Source organism: Salvelinus alpinus, chromosome 18 (assembly GCF_045679555.1).
Source record: "Salvelinus alpinus chromosome 18, SLU_Salpinus.1, whole genome shotgun sequence".
NCBI lineage: Eukaryota > Metazoa > Chordata > Actinopteri > Salmoniformes > Salmonidae > Salvelinus > Salvelinus alpinus.
The window spans coordinates 46,331,257-46,344,107 of record NC_092103.1 but is presented as its reverse complement, the minus strand read 5'-3'; the positions used below and the strand labels follow the sequence as shown (position 1 = coordinate 46,344,107).

Below are 12,851 nucleotides of genomic sequence, written 5' to 3'. Positions count from 1 at the left end.
TAACTTTTTTTCACTTTATTAATGAATTGAAACAATATGGCACTAATTTAACTAAAATTAAAAACAAAAATGCTAATAAATTGTTATCATGACCCTAGGCAAGACCCAAATGCAGACACAGGAGGCAGACGGTTGGAGTTTAAGATGTTTAATAAATCCAAAGGGAATAGGCAATAGGTCATAACTGGTACAGAGTGGCAGGCAGGCACAGAGTCCAGAACAGGCAAGGGGCAAAACCGGGAGGACTAGAAAAGGAGAAAAGGCCAAGCAGGAAAACGGGAAAAAACACTGGTAGGCTTCGACATACAAGACGAACTAGTACAGAGAGACAGGAAACACAGGGATAAATACACTGGGGAAAACAAGATGAACTGTCACAGAGAGACAGGAAACACAGGGATAAATACACTGGGGAAAACAAGATGAACTGTCACAGAGAGACAGGAAACACAGGGATAAATACACTGGGGAAAACAAGATGAACTGTCACAGAGAGACAGGAAACACAGGGATAAATACACTGGGGAAAACAAGATGAACTGTCACAGAGAGACAGGAAACACAGTGATAAATACACTGGGGAAAACAAGATGAACTGTCACAGAGAGACAGGAAACACAGGGATAAATACACTGGGGAAAATAAGCGACACTTGGAGGGGGTGGAGACAATCACAAGGACAGGCGAGACAGATCAGGGTGTTACAGTTGTATTAATAATGAATATGATTTGTTTGTTTAGGATTCCTGGTAATGTAAATAGTTTGTATGTAAGCTTGTTTGCATGTGACTATTTCTCTTTTGTTTGTTGATATTTGTTTAATAATATTCAAAAGATATTTGTTTAATAATATTAAAATAAAATTTAAAAAAATATATATATTTTTTAAGCTGCACAGGGGTAAAGTTGAACCACAGCCCACTGATCACACGACTGAAGACTTGGAAATGAACGAGACCCCAATTAAAAATGTGAACTTCTCAAAGTGATCCAGTGCTGTTGTATTCATCCAGTCCGGATGAATTATGAGATTCATTTATTGTTCACAGCCACAGAAGGCATTTTTCCATTGGAAGATTGGTTCTATAATATTTCAAGCATTATTAAAAATAAATAATAATATTGATAAAAAATGGAAGCAATGTTTTTGTCTTTTCTTTTGTAATTGTCACATGCACAGGGTACAGTAGGTGTAAAACAGTACAGTGAAATGCTTAACTTGCGAGCTTCTTTACATGATGCAATGGGTTGAATTAATAATGAAATAAGCATGAATCATATCTAGCCAGGTCTCTCCATAAACCACACCATAATGGTCCTTTCATCATTCCAGGGTGGAACTACAATGAATGGCAGGAAGTTACTGCAACCAATCACCATTCACGAACTATGCAGAAGTTGTATTCACAGATAATCCTACACATGAGTACAAACACCAGCGACTGACGGACAGGAGGGCAGATTCATTTTAGTATTATTATTAGCTCGCTAGTAATCTATTAAATATACACATTTGATACAATTTCTACGTGGGTATGGCAGAGGAGGTAACGAAAACCACAGGCGGACTCTCAGTGGGTAAGTAGATAGCTGTGGTTATTAGTTTAGCTAATTTACCCAATGTTCAAACTTGAGTAAAAGTAAAGATACCTTAAAAGAAAATGACTCGGGTAAAAGTCACCTAGTAAAATACTACTTGAGTAAAAGTCTAAAAGTATTTGGTTTTAAATGTACTTAAGTATCAAAGTAACCAGACGACACGATATTCTTGTTTGTTTAAATGTATTTACGGATACTGTAGCCTGTGGCTCAGTTCAACACTCAGACATAATTGACAAACGAAGCATTTGTGTTTAGTGAGTATTGTGAATTGTTCAATACATATGTGGCAATTATTTATTTCAGAAGGAGCCAGCAAAACTAGTGTACGTGTCATTGGACACCATTAGACATGCACGCAGTTATTCTTGTAACTGTTATGGCCAACTATGTTTTTGTTCCCCTTTCAGTGGAGTCAGCAGGATAACATCTATTGGTTATTCCTGTAGAGTGCCAAGGTCTGTTGATATGGTCCAACATGCATGAAACTACATATGTGAGACACTACAGGTTGCATATCCTAATATGAAGGCAATATTATAACGGTGGCTAAATGCCAGAGGTGATGAGCCATTAAGAGGAGTCACTATGAGTATGAAGTTAGGAGGACAAGTTTATAAAATGTGTGTCAAGACTGGAAGGCAGTTGTATTCATGATGCAGCTCGGCCTTTATTATGAAGTAATAAGAAGTATATTTGAACTCACAGGCTCCGGTATTTGTGAAATATGATTGTCCAAATATTTCCACGACATGAGACTGCCAGATCAGAGGCAGTAGGGATGACCAGGGATGTTCTCTGTTTAGTGAGTCCTCCAGATCCGAGGCAGTAGAGATGACCAGGGATGTTCTCTGTTTAGTGAGTCCTCCAGATCCGAGGCAGTAGGGATGACCAGGGATGTTCTCTGTTTAGTGAGTACTCCAGATCAGAGGCAGTAGAGATGACCAGGGATGTTCTCTGTTTAGTGAGTCCTCCAGATCCGAGGCAGTAGAGATGACCAGGGATGTTCTGAGTGAATTGTGAGTGAATTGGACCATTTTCCTGTTCTGCTAAACATTCAAAATGTAACGAGTACTTTGGTTGTCAGGGAAAATGTAAGGAGTAAAAAGTACATTATTTTCTTTAGTAATGTAGTAAAGTAAAAGTAAAATAGCCCAAAACTATTTTAGTAGTACTTAAAATTATTTTTACTTAAGTACTTTACACCACAGCCATTGTAGCAATGTTGAAAGCATGCGATGTGTTGCATCAGACCGGTGTTGCTAGCTAGCTTTCATAGCACCAATGTCATGATTTAAATAATACATAATTGCATAGCTCAAGCTTATCTTGACTGTCTAGTTAGCTAAAACCAGCTAGTTAAATTACTACGCATCGGTGTGAGCTCTGCTTTTATTTTTGCTTTTTTTTCTCCATTTCTGTCGTACCTGTACCCCAGCATGTGGTAACATGTCCGTGTCACGCTCCTGTTATCTAGCCAACGAGCATCTTGCCTAGCTAGTTTAATCACTGTCATGCTTCATCAGATCTCCAACCTTTGGGTGGGTGAAACAGGCAGCATCGTGGGGTGTCGAATACGGGAGTTTTCATCATGAATGAACATGTCAAACTAGGTTTAGTTAGCTGAAATAACACATTCAGAATCAAGTGTTGAGTGTTTCCACTTCTTCCAGGTGAGATGTATGTGTCTGACAAAGAAGGAAATGACCAGGATGGTGATGGAACAGAGCCGAAGCCTTTCAAGACCTCATTGAGGGTAAGAGGAATCGGTGTTGTGTACACCATGTTTTGTGCTGCTACCATGATGTTGTCATGTTGTGTTGCTGCCATGCTATGTTGTTGTCTTAGGTCTCTCCTTATGTAGTGTTGTCTCTCTTGTCATGATGTGTGTTTTGTACAATATTTATATCATGTATTTTTTTTTATCCCAGCCCCCGTCCTGCAGGAGGCCTTTTGGTTTCCATCGTTGTAAATAAGAATTAGTTCTAAACTGACTTGCAAAGTGTTTTTATTTTTTTACCACTTTTTCTCCCCAATTTCGTGGAATCCAATTTGTAGTTATAGTCTTGTCTCATCGCTGCAACTCCTGTACAGAATCGGGAGAGGCAAAGGAGAGAGCCGTGAATCCTCCGAAACCCAACCAAGCCGCACTGCTTCTTGACACAATGCCCACTTAACCTGGAAGCCAGCCGCACCGATGTGTCAGAGGAAACACCGTAAACCTGGCGACCGTGTCAGCTTGCATTGCACCCGGCCTGCCACAGGAGTTGCTAGTGCGCGATGGGATAAGAACATCCCTGCCTGCCAGACCCTCCCATAACCCGGACGATGCTGGGCCAATTGTGCGACAGAGCCTGGACTCTAACCCAGAATCTCTCGTGGCACTGCAGTGCCTTAGACCGCTGCGCCACTCGGGAGGCCTGACTTGCTGAGTTAAATAGATTAAAAAATATATATATAATTACCATTATAATTATATTTATGTAAGTTATTTTCAACTTTGATTTAAAGGCAGAGGATTCTGAGAGACGAGAGAAGAACCTGGAAGAAGCGAAGAAAATCACCATTGAGAATGACTCGAGTCTTCCAGAGCCCAAAACGGTCAGATCTACTATATTCTCTTTCGTCAGCATCCTGTCAAACTCATCTTTGTATGTTTTGTATTGTTAAAAAAATGAAATACAAGTAAAGGTTTGGAAATAAGAATCACATCTTTATCTTCCATTGTGTTGAAATCTAGAAATGTAATCAAGCTTTTCCCAACAGGTGAAAATCTTTCAGCTGGAGCCTCTCCGAGGGGAGAGAGTGAAGGTGTTTGGCTGGGTGCACCGAATGAGAAAACAAGGTGAGGATTGTAGAACGTTGGTTAATGTGTGTCTAACCCAGCAGTTGTCAGCATGCCACAGCACTGTAACTAGCCCATAATGTGCAGGTTGTTTACTAACAGTATACGCTCAGGATACAGTCAACACAACACCCTCTGGGTTTCCTATTTACTACAGCAGAGATCATCAACTAGACTCAGCCACCAGGGGGCCGGAACATTATTACAAATCATTTGTAGACTGCAAATTGAACGCAAGAATCCCAAAACAGATATAATATTTGACTAAATATTTCAAACCTTGCTTCCATTTGTAAACAATCACGTGTCTCTCTTATGCGTGCAAATACTTGAACAGATTTACACAATTAATCACTTGGAGCTGATTTCCTGGTGTTTTGTACAGTCTTATGTCAAACAATGAAAATTCCCCCCCCAAAAAATTATTTTTTATTTCACCTTTATTTAACCAGGTAGGCTAGTTGAGAACAAGTTCTCATTTACAACTGCGAACTGGCCAAGATAAAGCATAGCAGTGTGAACAGACAACAACACAGAGTTACACATGGAGTAAACAATAAACAAGTCAATAACACAGTAGGAAAAAAACAAAATGAGTCTATATACATTGTGTGCAAAAGGCATGAGGTGGGCAATAAATAGGCCATAGGAGCGAATAATTACAATTTAGCAGATTAACACTGGAGTAATAAATCATCAGATGATCATGAGCAAGTAGAGATACTGGTGTGCAAAAGAGCAGAAAAGTAAATAAATAAAAACAGTAAGGGGATGAGGTAGGTAAATTGGGTGGGCTGTTTACAGATGGACTATGTACAGCTGCAGCGATCGGTTAGCTGCTCAGATGTTTAAAGTTGGTGAGGGAAATAAAAGTCTCCAACTTCAGCGATTTTTGCAATTCGTTCCAGTCATTGGCAGCAGAGAACTGGAAGGAAAGGCGGCCAAATTAGGTGTTGGCTTTTGGGATGATCAGTGATATATACCTGCTGGAGCGCGTGCTACGGGTGGGTGTTGTTATCGTGACCAGTGAACTGAGATAAGGCGGAGCTTTACCTAGCATGGACTTATAGATGACCTGGAGCCAGTGGGTGTGGCGACGAATATGTAGCGAGGGCCAGCCTACTAGAGCATACTGGTCGCAGTGGTGGGTGGTATAAGGTGTTTTAGTAACAAAACGGATGGCACTATGATAAACTGCATCTAGTTTGGCCGAGGTTGGAGTAGCCAGGTGGAAGGCATGGCCAGCCGTTGAGAAATGCTTGTTGAAGTTTTCGATTATCATGGATTTATCGGTGGTGACCGTGTTACCTAGCCTCAGTGCAGTGGGCAGCTGGGAGGAGGTGCTCTTGTTCTCCATGGACTTTACAGTGTCCCAGAACTTTTTGGAGTTAGAGCTACAGGATGCAAATTTCTGCTTGAAAAAGCTAGCCTTTGCTTTCCTGACTGACTGCGTGTATTGGTTCCTGACTTCCCTGAAAAGTTGCATATCTCTGGGACTATTCGATGCTATTGCAGTCCGCCACAGGATGTTTTTGTGCTGGTCAAGGGCAGTCAGGTCTGGAGTGAACCAAGGGCTATATCTGTTCTTAGTTCTGCGTTTTTTGAACGGGGCATGCTTATCTAAGATGGTGAGGAAGTTACTTTTAAAGAATGACCAGGCATCCTCAACTGACGGAATGAGGTCAATATCCTTCCAGGATACCCGGGCCAGGTCAATTAGAAAGGCCTGCTCGCAGAAGTGTTTTAGGGAGCGTTTGACAGTGATGAGGGGTGGTCGTTTGACCGCGGACCCGTAGCGGATACAGGCAATGAGGCAGTGATCGCTGAGATCTTGATTGAAGACAGCAGAGGTGTATTTGGAGGGCAAGTTGGTCAGGATAATGTCTGAGGGTGCCCATGTTTACGGATTTAGGGTTGTACCTGGTAGGTTCCTTGATGATTTGTGTGAGATTGAGGGCATCTAGCTTAGATTGTAGGACTGCCGGGGTATTGAGCATATCCCAGTTTAGGTCACCTAGCAGAACAAACTCTGAAGCTAGATGGGGGGCGATCAATTCACAAATGGTGTCCAGGGCACAGCTGGGAGCTGGGGGGGGGGGGTCGGTAGCAGGTGGCAACAGTGAGAGACTTATTTCTGGAGAGATTAATTTTTAAAATTAGAAGTTCGAACTGTTTGGGAATGGACCTGGAAAGTATGACATTACTTTGCAGGCTATCTCTGCAGTAGATTGCAACTCCGCCCCCTTTGGCAGTTCTATCTTGCCGGAAAATGTTATAGTTGGGTATGGAAATCTCAGAATTTTTGGTGGCCTTCCTAAGCCAGGATTCAGACACGGCAAGGACGTCAGGGTTGGCAGAGTGTGCTAAAGCGGTGAGTAAAACAAACTTAGGGAGGAGGCTTCTGATGTTGACATGCATGAAACCAAGGCTTTTTCGATCACAGAAGTCAACAAATGAGGGTGCCTGGGGACATGCAGGGCCTGGGTTTAGGGTGTGGCTAAAGGCTATCAGACATACAGCGAGGCATAAGGTAATCGCAGGTATTGATTGGGAGAGCTAGCTAAGACAACAGGTGAGACAACAGCAGCTAATCAGCTAACAGCAGGTAAAATGGCGATGACTACGCAGAGAGGTGTCGGATTAACTACACCCAGAGCCTGTAAGATGGTGGGCCAATAAAAACACTGGTCCGCCAGATAGGGAACCTAGGTTACTCTCATCCAGGATAATATGGCTGAGGGTCACGTTTCCCTTCAGAGAGTCACTACAGACTTATTTTGAGTGCTTTGTGGGCAGCTGGATGAGAGGAGAGGGGCTTCATGGCTCATAATGTGTTTCTTATTCTCTTTATTTTGTATTTTACCCTTATTTTACTAGGTAAGTTGACTGAGAACACATTGTCTTTCTCTTGCTAGGAAAGAACCTGCTGTTCATTGTGCTGAGAGATGGAACTGGTTTCCTGCAGTGTGTTCTCAACAATAAATTGGTACTTTATTTTTTACAACTTTTAAAGCTCATTTATAGATATTTTTCTTTATTACAAAATTGAATAATATGCTTTATTTATGGTCCCTCCTTTTTTCCCCTCTTATTTGTAAAACTAGTTTTGTTTTTGTCTCCATTATAGTGTCAGTGCTATAATGCCCTGGTGCTGTCCACTGAAAGCACAGTGGCTCTGTATGGGACAGTGAAGCAAGTACCTGAGGGGAAGCAGGTACAGATTCTTCACCTACTTACTTACTTACTTTAATTACCCAGATTAAACTGTCATTTTCTCTCAAACCTTATTTTTAGACCAGGACTAGGCCCAATCTGGTTCTGGGTTAACTGTCCCTTTTCACTCTGACTGTAATTCATGTATTAGATGGTTTGTTATTTTATTGTTAGACCTATGACTGACTAGGATGTCCTCTCTCTTCCTCCTTCTCCAGGCCCCTGGTGGTCATGAGCTGCACTGTGACTTCTGGGAGCTGGTGGGTCTGGCGCCGGCTGGAGGAGCTGACAACCTGCTGAATGAGGAGTCTGATATTGACGTTCAGCTCAACAACAGACACATGATGATCCGTGGGGAGAACGTGTCCAAGATCCTCCGGATCCGCTCCACTGTCACACAGTGCTTCAGGGATCACTTCTTCACCCGCGGATACAATGAGGTAAAAATATGTTGAGAAGGATTATTACCACAGCAAGCAAGGTACTTGGAGTCAAACAGATAAGATCTTTAAGGTCAGGGCCCTCCGTAAGGCTCATAAAATCATTTTAGACCCAAGCCACCCCCTTTACCTGGACTTTGAACTACTCTCCTCTGGGTGCAGGTATAGGGCACCTCTCAGCAGGAAAAACACAACTAGACAATCATTTGTGCCAGGTGTGATATCCCTCCTAAATAGCTCGGGCTAATGTTCCTATTGGATCCGTAAGGCCAGCAAGCTAGTCTTTTTTTTAATATATATATTTTTTTTATTATTTTTTTTATTATATTTTTATGAAAGTTCTATAGTCAATTTTGTTTTGTATTTAAATGACACTTTAAATGTGAACATGACACTGCATCAAAACTTCCCCATGGGGACAATAGAGTCAGTAAGTAAGAGTGGGTACACTGTACAAACATCCTTCTGTTTGAGCTCTTTGAAGCGTGAAACCACCAAAATAAATTGAACACATAAATAGAACATAGTAATATACAGATGCAGTCAAATATATTCTCACCTTTTGAATAATTCAGTTTCTTCTAAAATAAGTTGAAAAAGAATTGTGTTTCCATTTCAATTTCTCACATAATTCATTTTACAGACACATAAAGTTCCCACCGTGTCGAACTAACAAATGATCTGTTGGATTTATAAAATTATACTGAAACGACCTGCTTCCATCACAGCTGTTGTGATTTGTTGTTTAATGTGATGTGACTTCATTCACAAAGTGGATGGAAACGTGGTTAGTGGGAAGATTTGAATCTTGAATTGTATATTTTCAGCTTCAATCTGTGATTTTGTATTTGTTCCCCCAAAGGTCACCCCACCCACTCTGGTGCAGACCCAGGTGGAGGGAGGTTCCACCCTGTTCAACCTGAACTACTTTGGGGAGGAAGCGTTCCTGACCCAGTCCTCTCAGCTCAGCCTGGAGACCTGCATCCCTGCTCTGGGAGACACCTTCTGTATCGCACAGTCCTACCGTGCAGTGCAGTACATCACCCGCAGGCACCTGTCTGAGTGAGTACTGGGATTGTTGTTTTCCTTTGCTGTTTCAAATTGGAATCATTCTGACAGCAAAACATGACCTTATGAAACCCTCTATTTTGTATTTACCTTTTATTTATACAGGTTAGTTTCACTGACAACCTATTCTTCAACAGACACGTTCTAGTGTTTAACAAAGTATAACCACATACTATAGGGCACTCTGCCTCTGCTTCTCATCCCCTGTGTACCCTCCCTCTGTAGGTACACTCACATTTTTGTTTGTTACTTACAACCTCATGCTAATCACATTAGCCTACGTTAGCTCAACCGTTCTGCAGGGGGACACCAATTCCTTAGCGGTTAACATGGGTTATGTAGTTATACTATGTGCCCTCCCTCTGTAGGTACACTCACATAGAGGCAGAGTGCCCCTTCATGACCTATGAGGACCTACTGAGCAGGCTGGAGGATCTGGTGTGTGATGTGGTGGACAGAGTCCTGAAGTCTCCTGCTGCTTCTCTACTCTACCAAGTCAACCCTGTACGTCTGATGTTTCATTGGCAGCTATTAGTTCTCGCTCTCCCCCCTTTTTCTCTCTGTATGTCTGTCCGTCTCTAGCTGTATGTTTTTATCTCTTTCTCGTAGTCTTGTTCACTGAGGTGGATATATTCTTAAAGGTTTATCTTGAAAGAATGTTTCCTTTTTGAGATTCAAGTTTCCTTGACCTTTTAGAATCCTTGTGTGGTGGTGAAAGGCTAAACATGAGGATAGCACAGTACTAATGTGGCCTGTCTTTTTCCTCTCCATCCTCCCCAGGACTTCAAGCCCCCTAAGAGGCCATTCAAGAGGATGAACTACTCTGATGCCATCATCTGGCTGAAGGAGCATGACATCAAAAAGGAGGATGGGACCTACTATGAGTTTGGAGAGGTACATTTGACTATGAATAAATGACATTTGTCAATTATAATCACTCCATCATCTCCCGCAGAAATAATATTTGGACAGTGTCGATCTGTGGTTGTTTGAAGACATTTTTAGGACCGGTTCCAGGACAGATTGAGCCTAGTCCTGGACTACATATTACTTTCAATGGAGAATCTCTGTTGAACCTGTTTGAGTCCATAACTTAGTCTGTGTCCAGGAAACTGATGTAAAGAGAAAAATGGAATGTACGCTCAGTGTTTAGCTACTCTTCGTCCAGCTCCTGTTACTGTGATGTTATAAAACCCTCTCCCTCCTTGGTTTCAGGACATCCCAGTGGTCCCAGAGAGGCTGATGACTGATGCCATCGGTGAGATCATCCTGTTGTGCCGCTACCCGGCTGAGATCAAGTCCTTCTACATGAAGCACTGTCCTGAGGACCGACGCCTCACTGAGACGGTGAGTCCCTGACCAGCAGAGAGCTTACATCACGGAAACCATGACCTGAAAAACCACACCTCAGAGAAGCCATCATGAACCTTACCCAGGGCCTGATTCCAAAATGTCTCTGGGTTCTGATCTAAGATCCGTTTTGTCCTGTTAGATAATAATGAATAAGAATATGGACAGGGGGGAGCTGACTCTAGATCAGGACTCCTTCTCTGAGAGGAGAATGTGGGCCCTGAAAGACATCCTCATTGTTGTCCCTGCTGCTCCTCTCCCCAGGTGGATGTGCTGATGCCTAACGTTGGAGAGGTAGTTGGAGGGTCTATGAGGATCTGGGATGTTGAGGAACTGCTGGAGGGATACAAGAGGGAAGGCATTGACCCAACCCCTTACTACTGGTACACTGACCAGGTATGTACATCTACCCACCCCTCTAATACTGGTACACTGACCAGGTATGTACATCTACCCACCCCTCTAATACTGGTACACTGACCAGGTATGTACATCTACCCACCCCTCTAATACTGGTACACTGACCAGGTATGTACATCTACCCACCCCTCTAATACTGGTACACTGACCAGGTATGTACATCTACCCACCCCTCTAATACTGGTACACTGACCAGGTATGTACATCTACCCACCCCTCTAATACTGGTACACTGACCAGGTATGTACATCTACCCACCCCTCTAATACTGGTACACTGACCAGGTATGTACATCTACCCACCCCTCTAATACTGGTACACTGACCAGATATGTACATCTACCCACCCCTCTAATACTGGTACACTGACCAGGTATGTACATCTACCCACCCCTCTAATACTGGTACACTGACCAGGTATGTACATCTACCCACCCCTCTAATACTGGTACACTGACCAGGTATCTACCCAACCCCTCTAATACTGGTACACTGACCAGGTATGTACATCTACCCACCCCTCTAATACTGGTACACTGACCAGGTATGAACTCATCCAGGAAGAGAAAATCTGACCTGTAAATCTTATTAATTTCAGCAATAATACACAAGGGGGTGTGCTTCATTGCGATTTTAGTATGGCTGCTGGGGTCATAGGTTAGACACCGTAGTGTTTCCGGAAACTAACTGTTTCATAAAAAGAAATAGAGAATCTGTTAGACATTTTTGATGTTGTGTTTCCTTAATAATGTCAACATTGTGTCTTCTAGAGGAAGTATGGTACCTGTCCCCATGGTGGCTACGGGCTGGGTCTGGAGAGGTTCCTAACCTGGCTGCTGAACAGACACCACATCAGAGACGTGTGTCTCTACCCCCGCTTCATCCAGCGCTGCCGACCCTGAACTACCAACTACCCTGCCCCCTGCTGGAGATGGATCACACTGCGCTTCAAGAGACCAAGATGTACATCTAATTGTATTTTGTCACATGCGCCGAATTAGCGTGAAATGCTTTTCAAGCGCTTAACCAACAATGCAGTTCAATAAATAGATTTAAGAAAATATTTACTAAATAAACTAAAGTTTAAAAAATCAAATCAATCGCAAGGTAACACAAGAAATGTACTGTAGCGACCCGCACAGACAGCTGTGTGTTATGTGTTAGGCTAGGAGGTGGTTGTGTTGTACTGACCAGTACCCGGTGTTCGCGGGGTCCGACATGTCAATCAACCTGCTATCTGCCAATCACGGGAATGCCTGGAATGTTCTGATGCCGGGCATCCTGGTGGTTGGCGGAGTGGCGTGGAGGGGGGTTGGGCAGGGGGGTGGAGCATTGGAAGTTAAGACCAGGTTCAGCCTTTGTTCTCTCTCTCTTACGTCTGGGCTTCACAAGAGAAGGTCACGATTGGCTTGTGGGTTATCTGTCATCTCTTTGGCGTGTGCTACGGCCCAAACAGTAGCCTGTGTAAAGTTGGTTTAATAAACCGTCAATTCGCAAACTCAAGCCTCTGTCTGGACAATTGTTCATTTATGATCTAGTCAGGTCATTACAGTACATAACAATAACGAGGCTATATATAGGGGGTACCGGTACAGAGTCGATGTGGAGGCTATATACAGGGGTGTTACGAATCCCTTTGGCCCGACAATCTAGGAGTGATGGTAATGGGACCCGTAACACAACTCATGCAAATTATTATCGTGACAACGTATCAGTGAGAACAAAAATAACCACAGACAACTTAATTACCGTCAAACACTAAATGTTTATTTATAAACACACGGTAAATGGGGGGAGCAGGAAAAGGGGCTGAGCGGGACCCAAGGAATGAAAGAATAATAATTCAAAACACCCCTAAGCTAGACTAGCCTACTTCACAACCAGCTAACTACCTAACCAAAAATACAGGGGGTGGTC

General features: G+C 42.8%; 1 protein-coding gene across 3 annotated transcripts; it reads left to right on the top strand.

The window, feature by feature from the left end:
• Positions 1 to 1,324: 1,324 nt before the first annotated feature.
• LOC139544411 (asparagine--tRNA ligase, cytoplasmic-like) lies at positions 1,325 to 12,437 on the top strand. 3 transcript variants are annotated; one of them, XM_071351466.1, is made up of 14 exons: positions 1,420 to 1,578; positions 2,512 to 2,618; positions 3,273 to 3,355; positions 4,111 to 4,200; positions 4,366 to 4,444; positions 7,360 to 7,430; positions 7,572 to 7,658; positions 7,876 to 8,097; positions 8,960 to 9,159; positions 9,534 to 9,669; positions 9,946 to 10,059; positions 10,381 to 10,512; positions 10,780 to 10,911; positions 11,705 to 12,437. In XM_071351466.1, the coding sequence occupies exons 3-14, from the start codon at positions 3,278 to 3,280 to the stop codon at positions 11,834 to 11,836; spliced, it is 1,473 nt and encodes a 490-aa protein (XP_071207567.1). In that variant the 5' UTR covers positions 1,420 to 1,578; positions 2,512 to 2,618; positions 3,273 to 3,277; the 3' UTR covers positions 11,837 to 12,437. The 3 variants fall into 3 exon arrangements, with proteins under 3 accessions (XP_071207566.1, XP_071207567.1, XP_071207568.1); XM_071351467.1 differs by having other exon boundaries at positions 1,497 to 1,578; positions 2,565 to 2,618; XM_071351465.1 differs by lacking the exon at positions 2,512 to 2,618 and having other exon boundaries at positions 1,325 to 1,578.
• The last annotated feature ends 414 nt before the right edge of the window (positions 12,438 to 12,851 follow it).

Excerpts from the sequence above, each read along its gene's own strand:
- LOC139544411 (XM_071351465.1), top strand. The coding sequence starts at position 1,536 with ATGGCAGAGGAGGTAACGAAAACCACAGGCGGACTCTCAGTGG. Across the intron at positions 4,201-4,365 it reads GTCTTCCAGAGCCCAAAACG|GTGAAAATCTTTCAGCTGGA; the intron begins GTCAGATCTACT and ends TTTTCCCAACAG. Across the intron at positions 7,431-7,571 it reads GTGTTCTCAACAATAAATTG|TGTCAGTGCTATAATGCCCT; the intron begins GTACTTTATTTT and ends TCTCCATTATAG.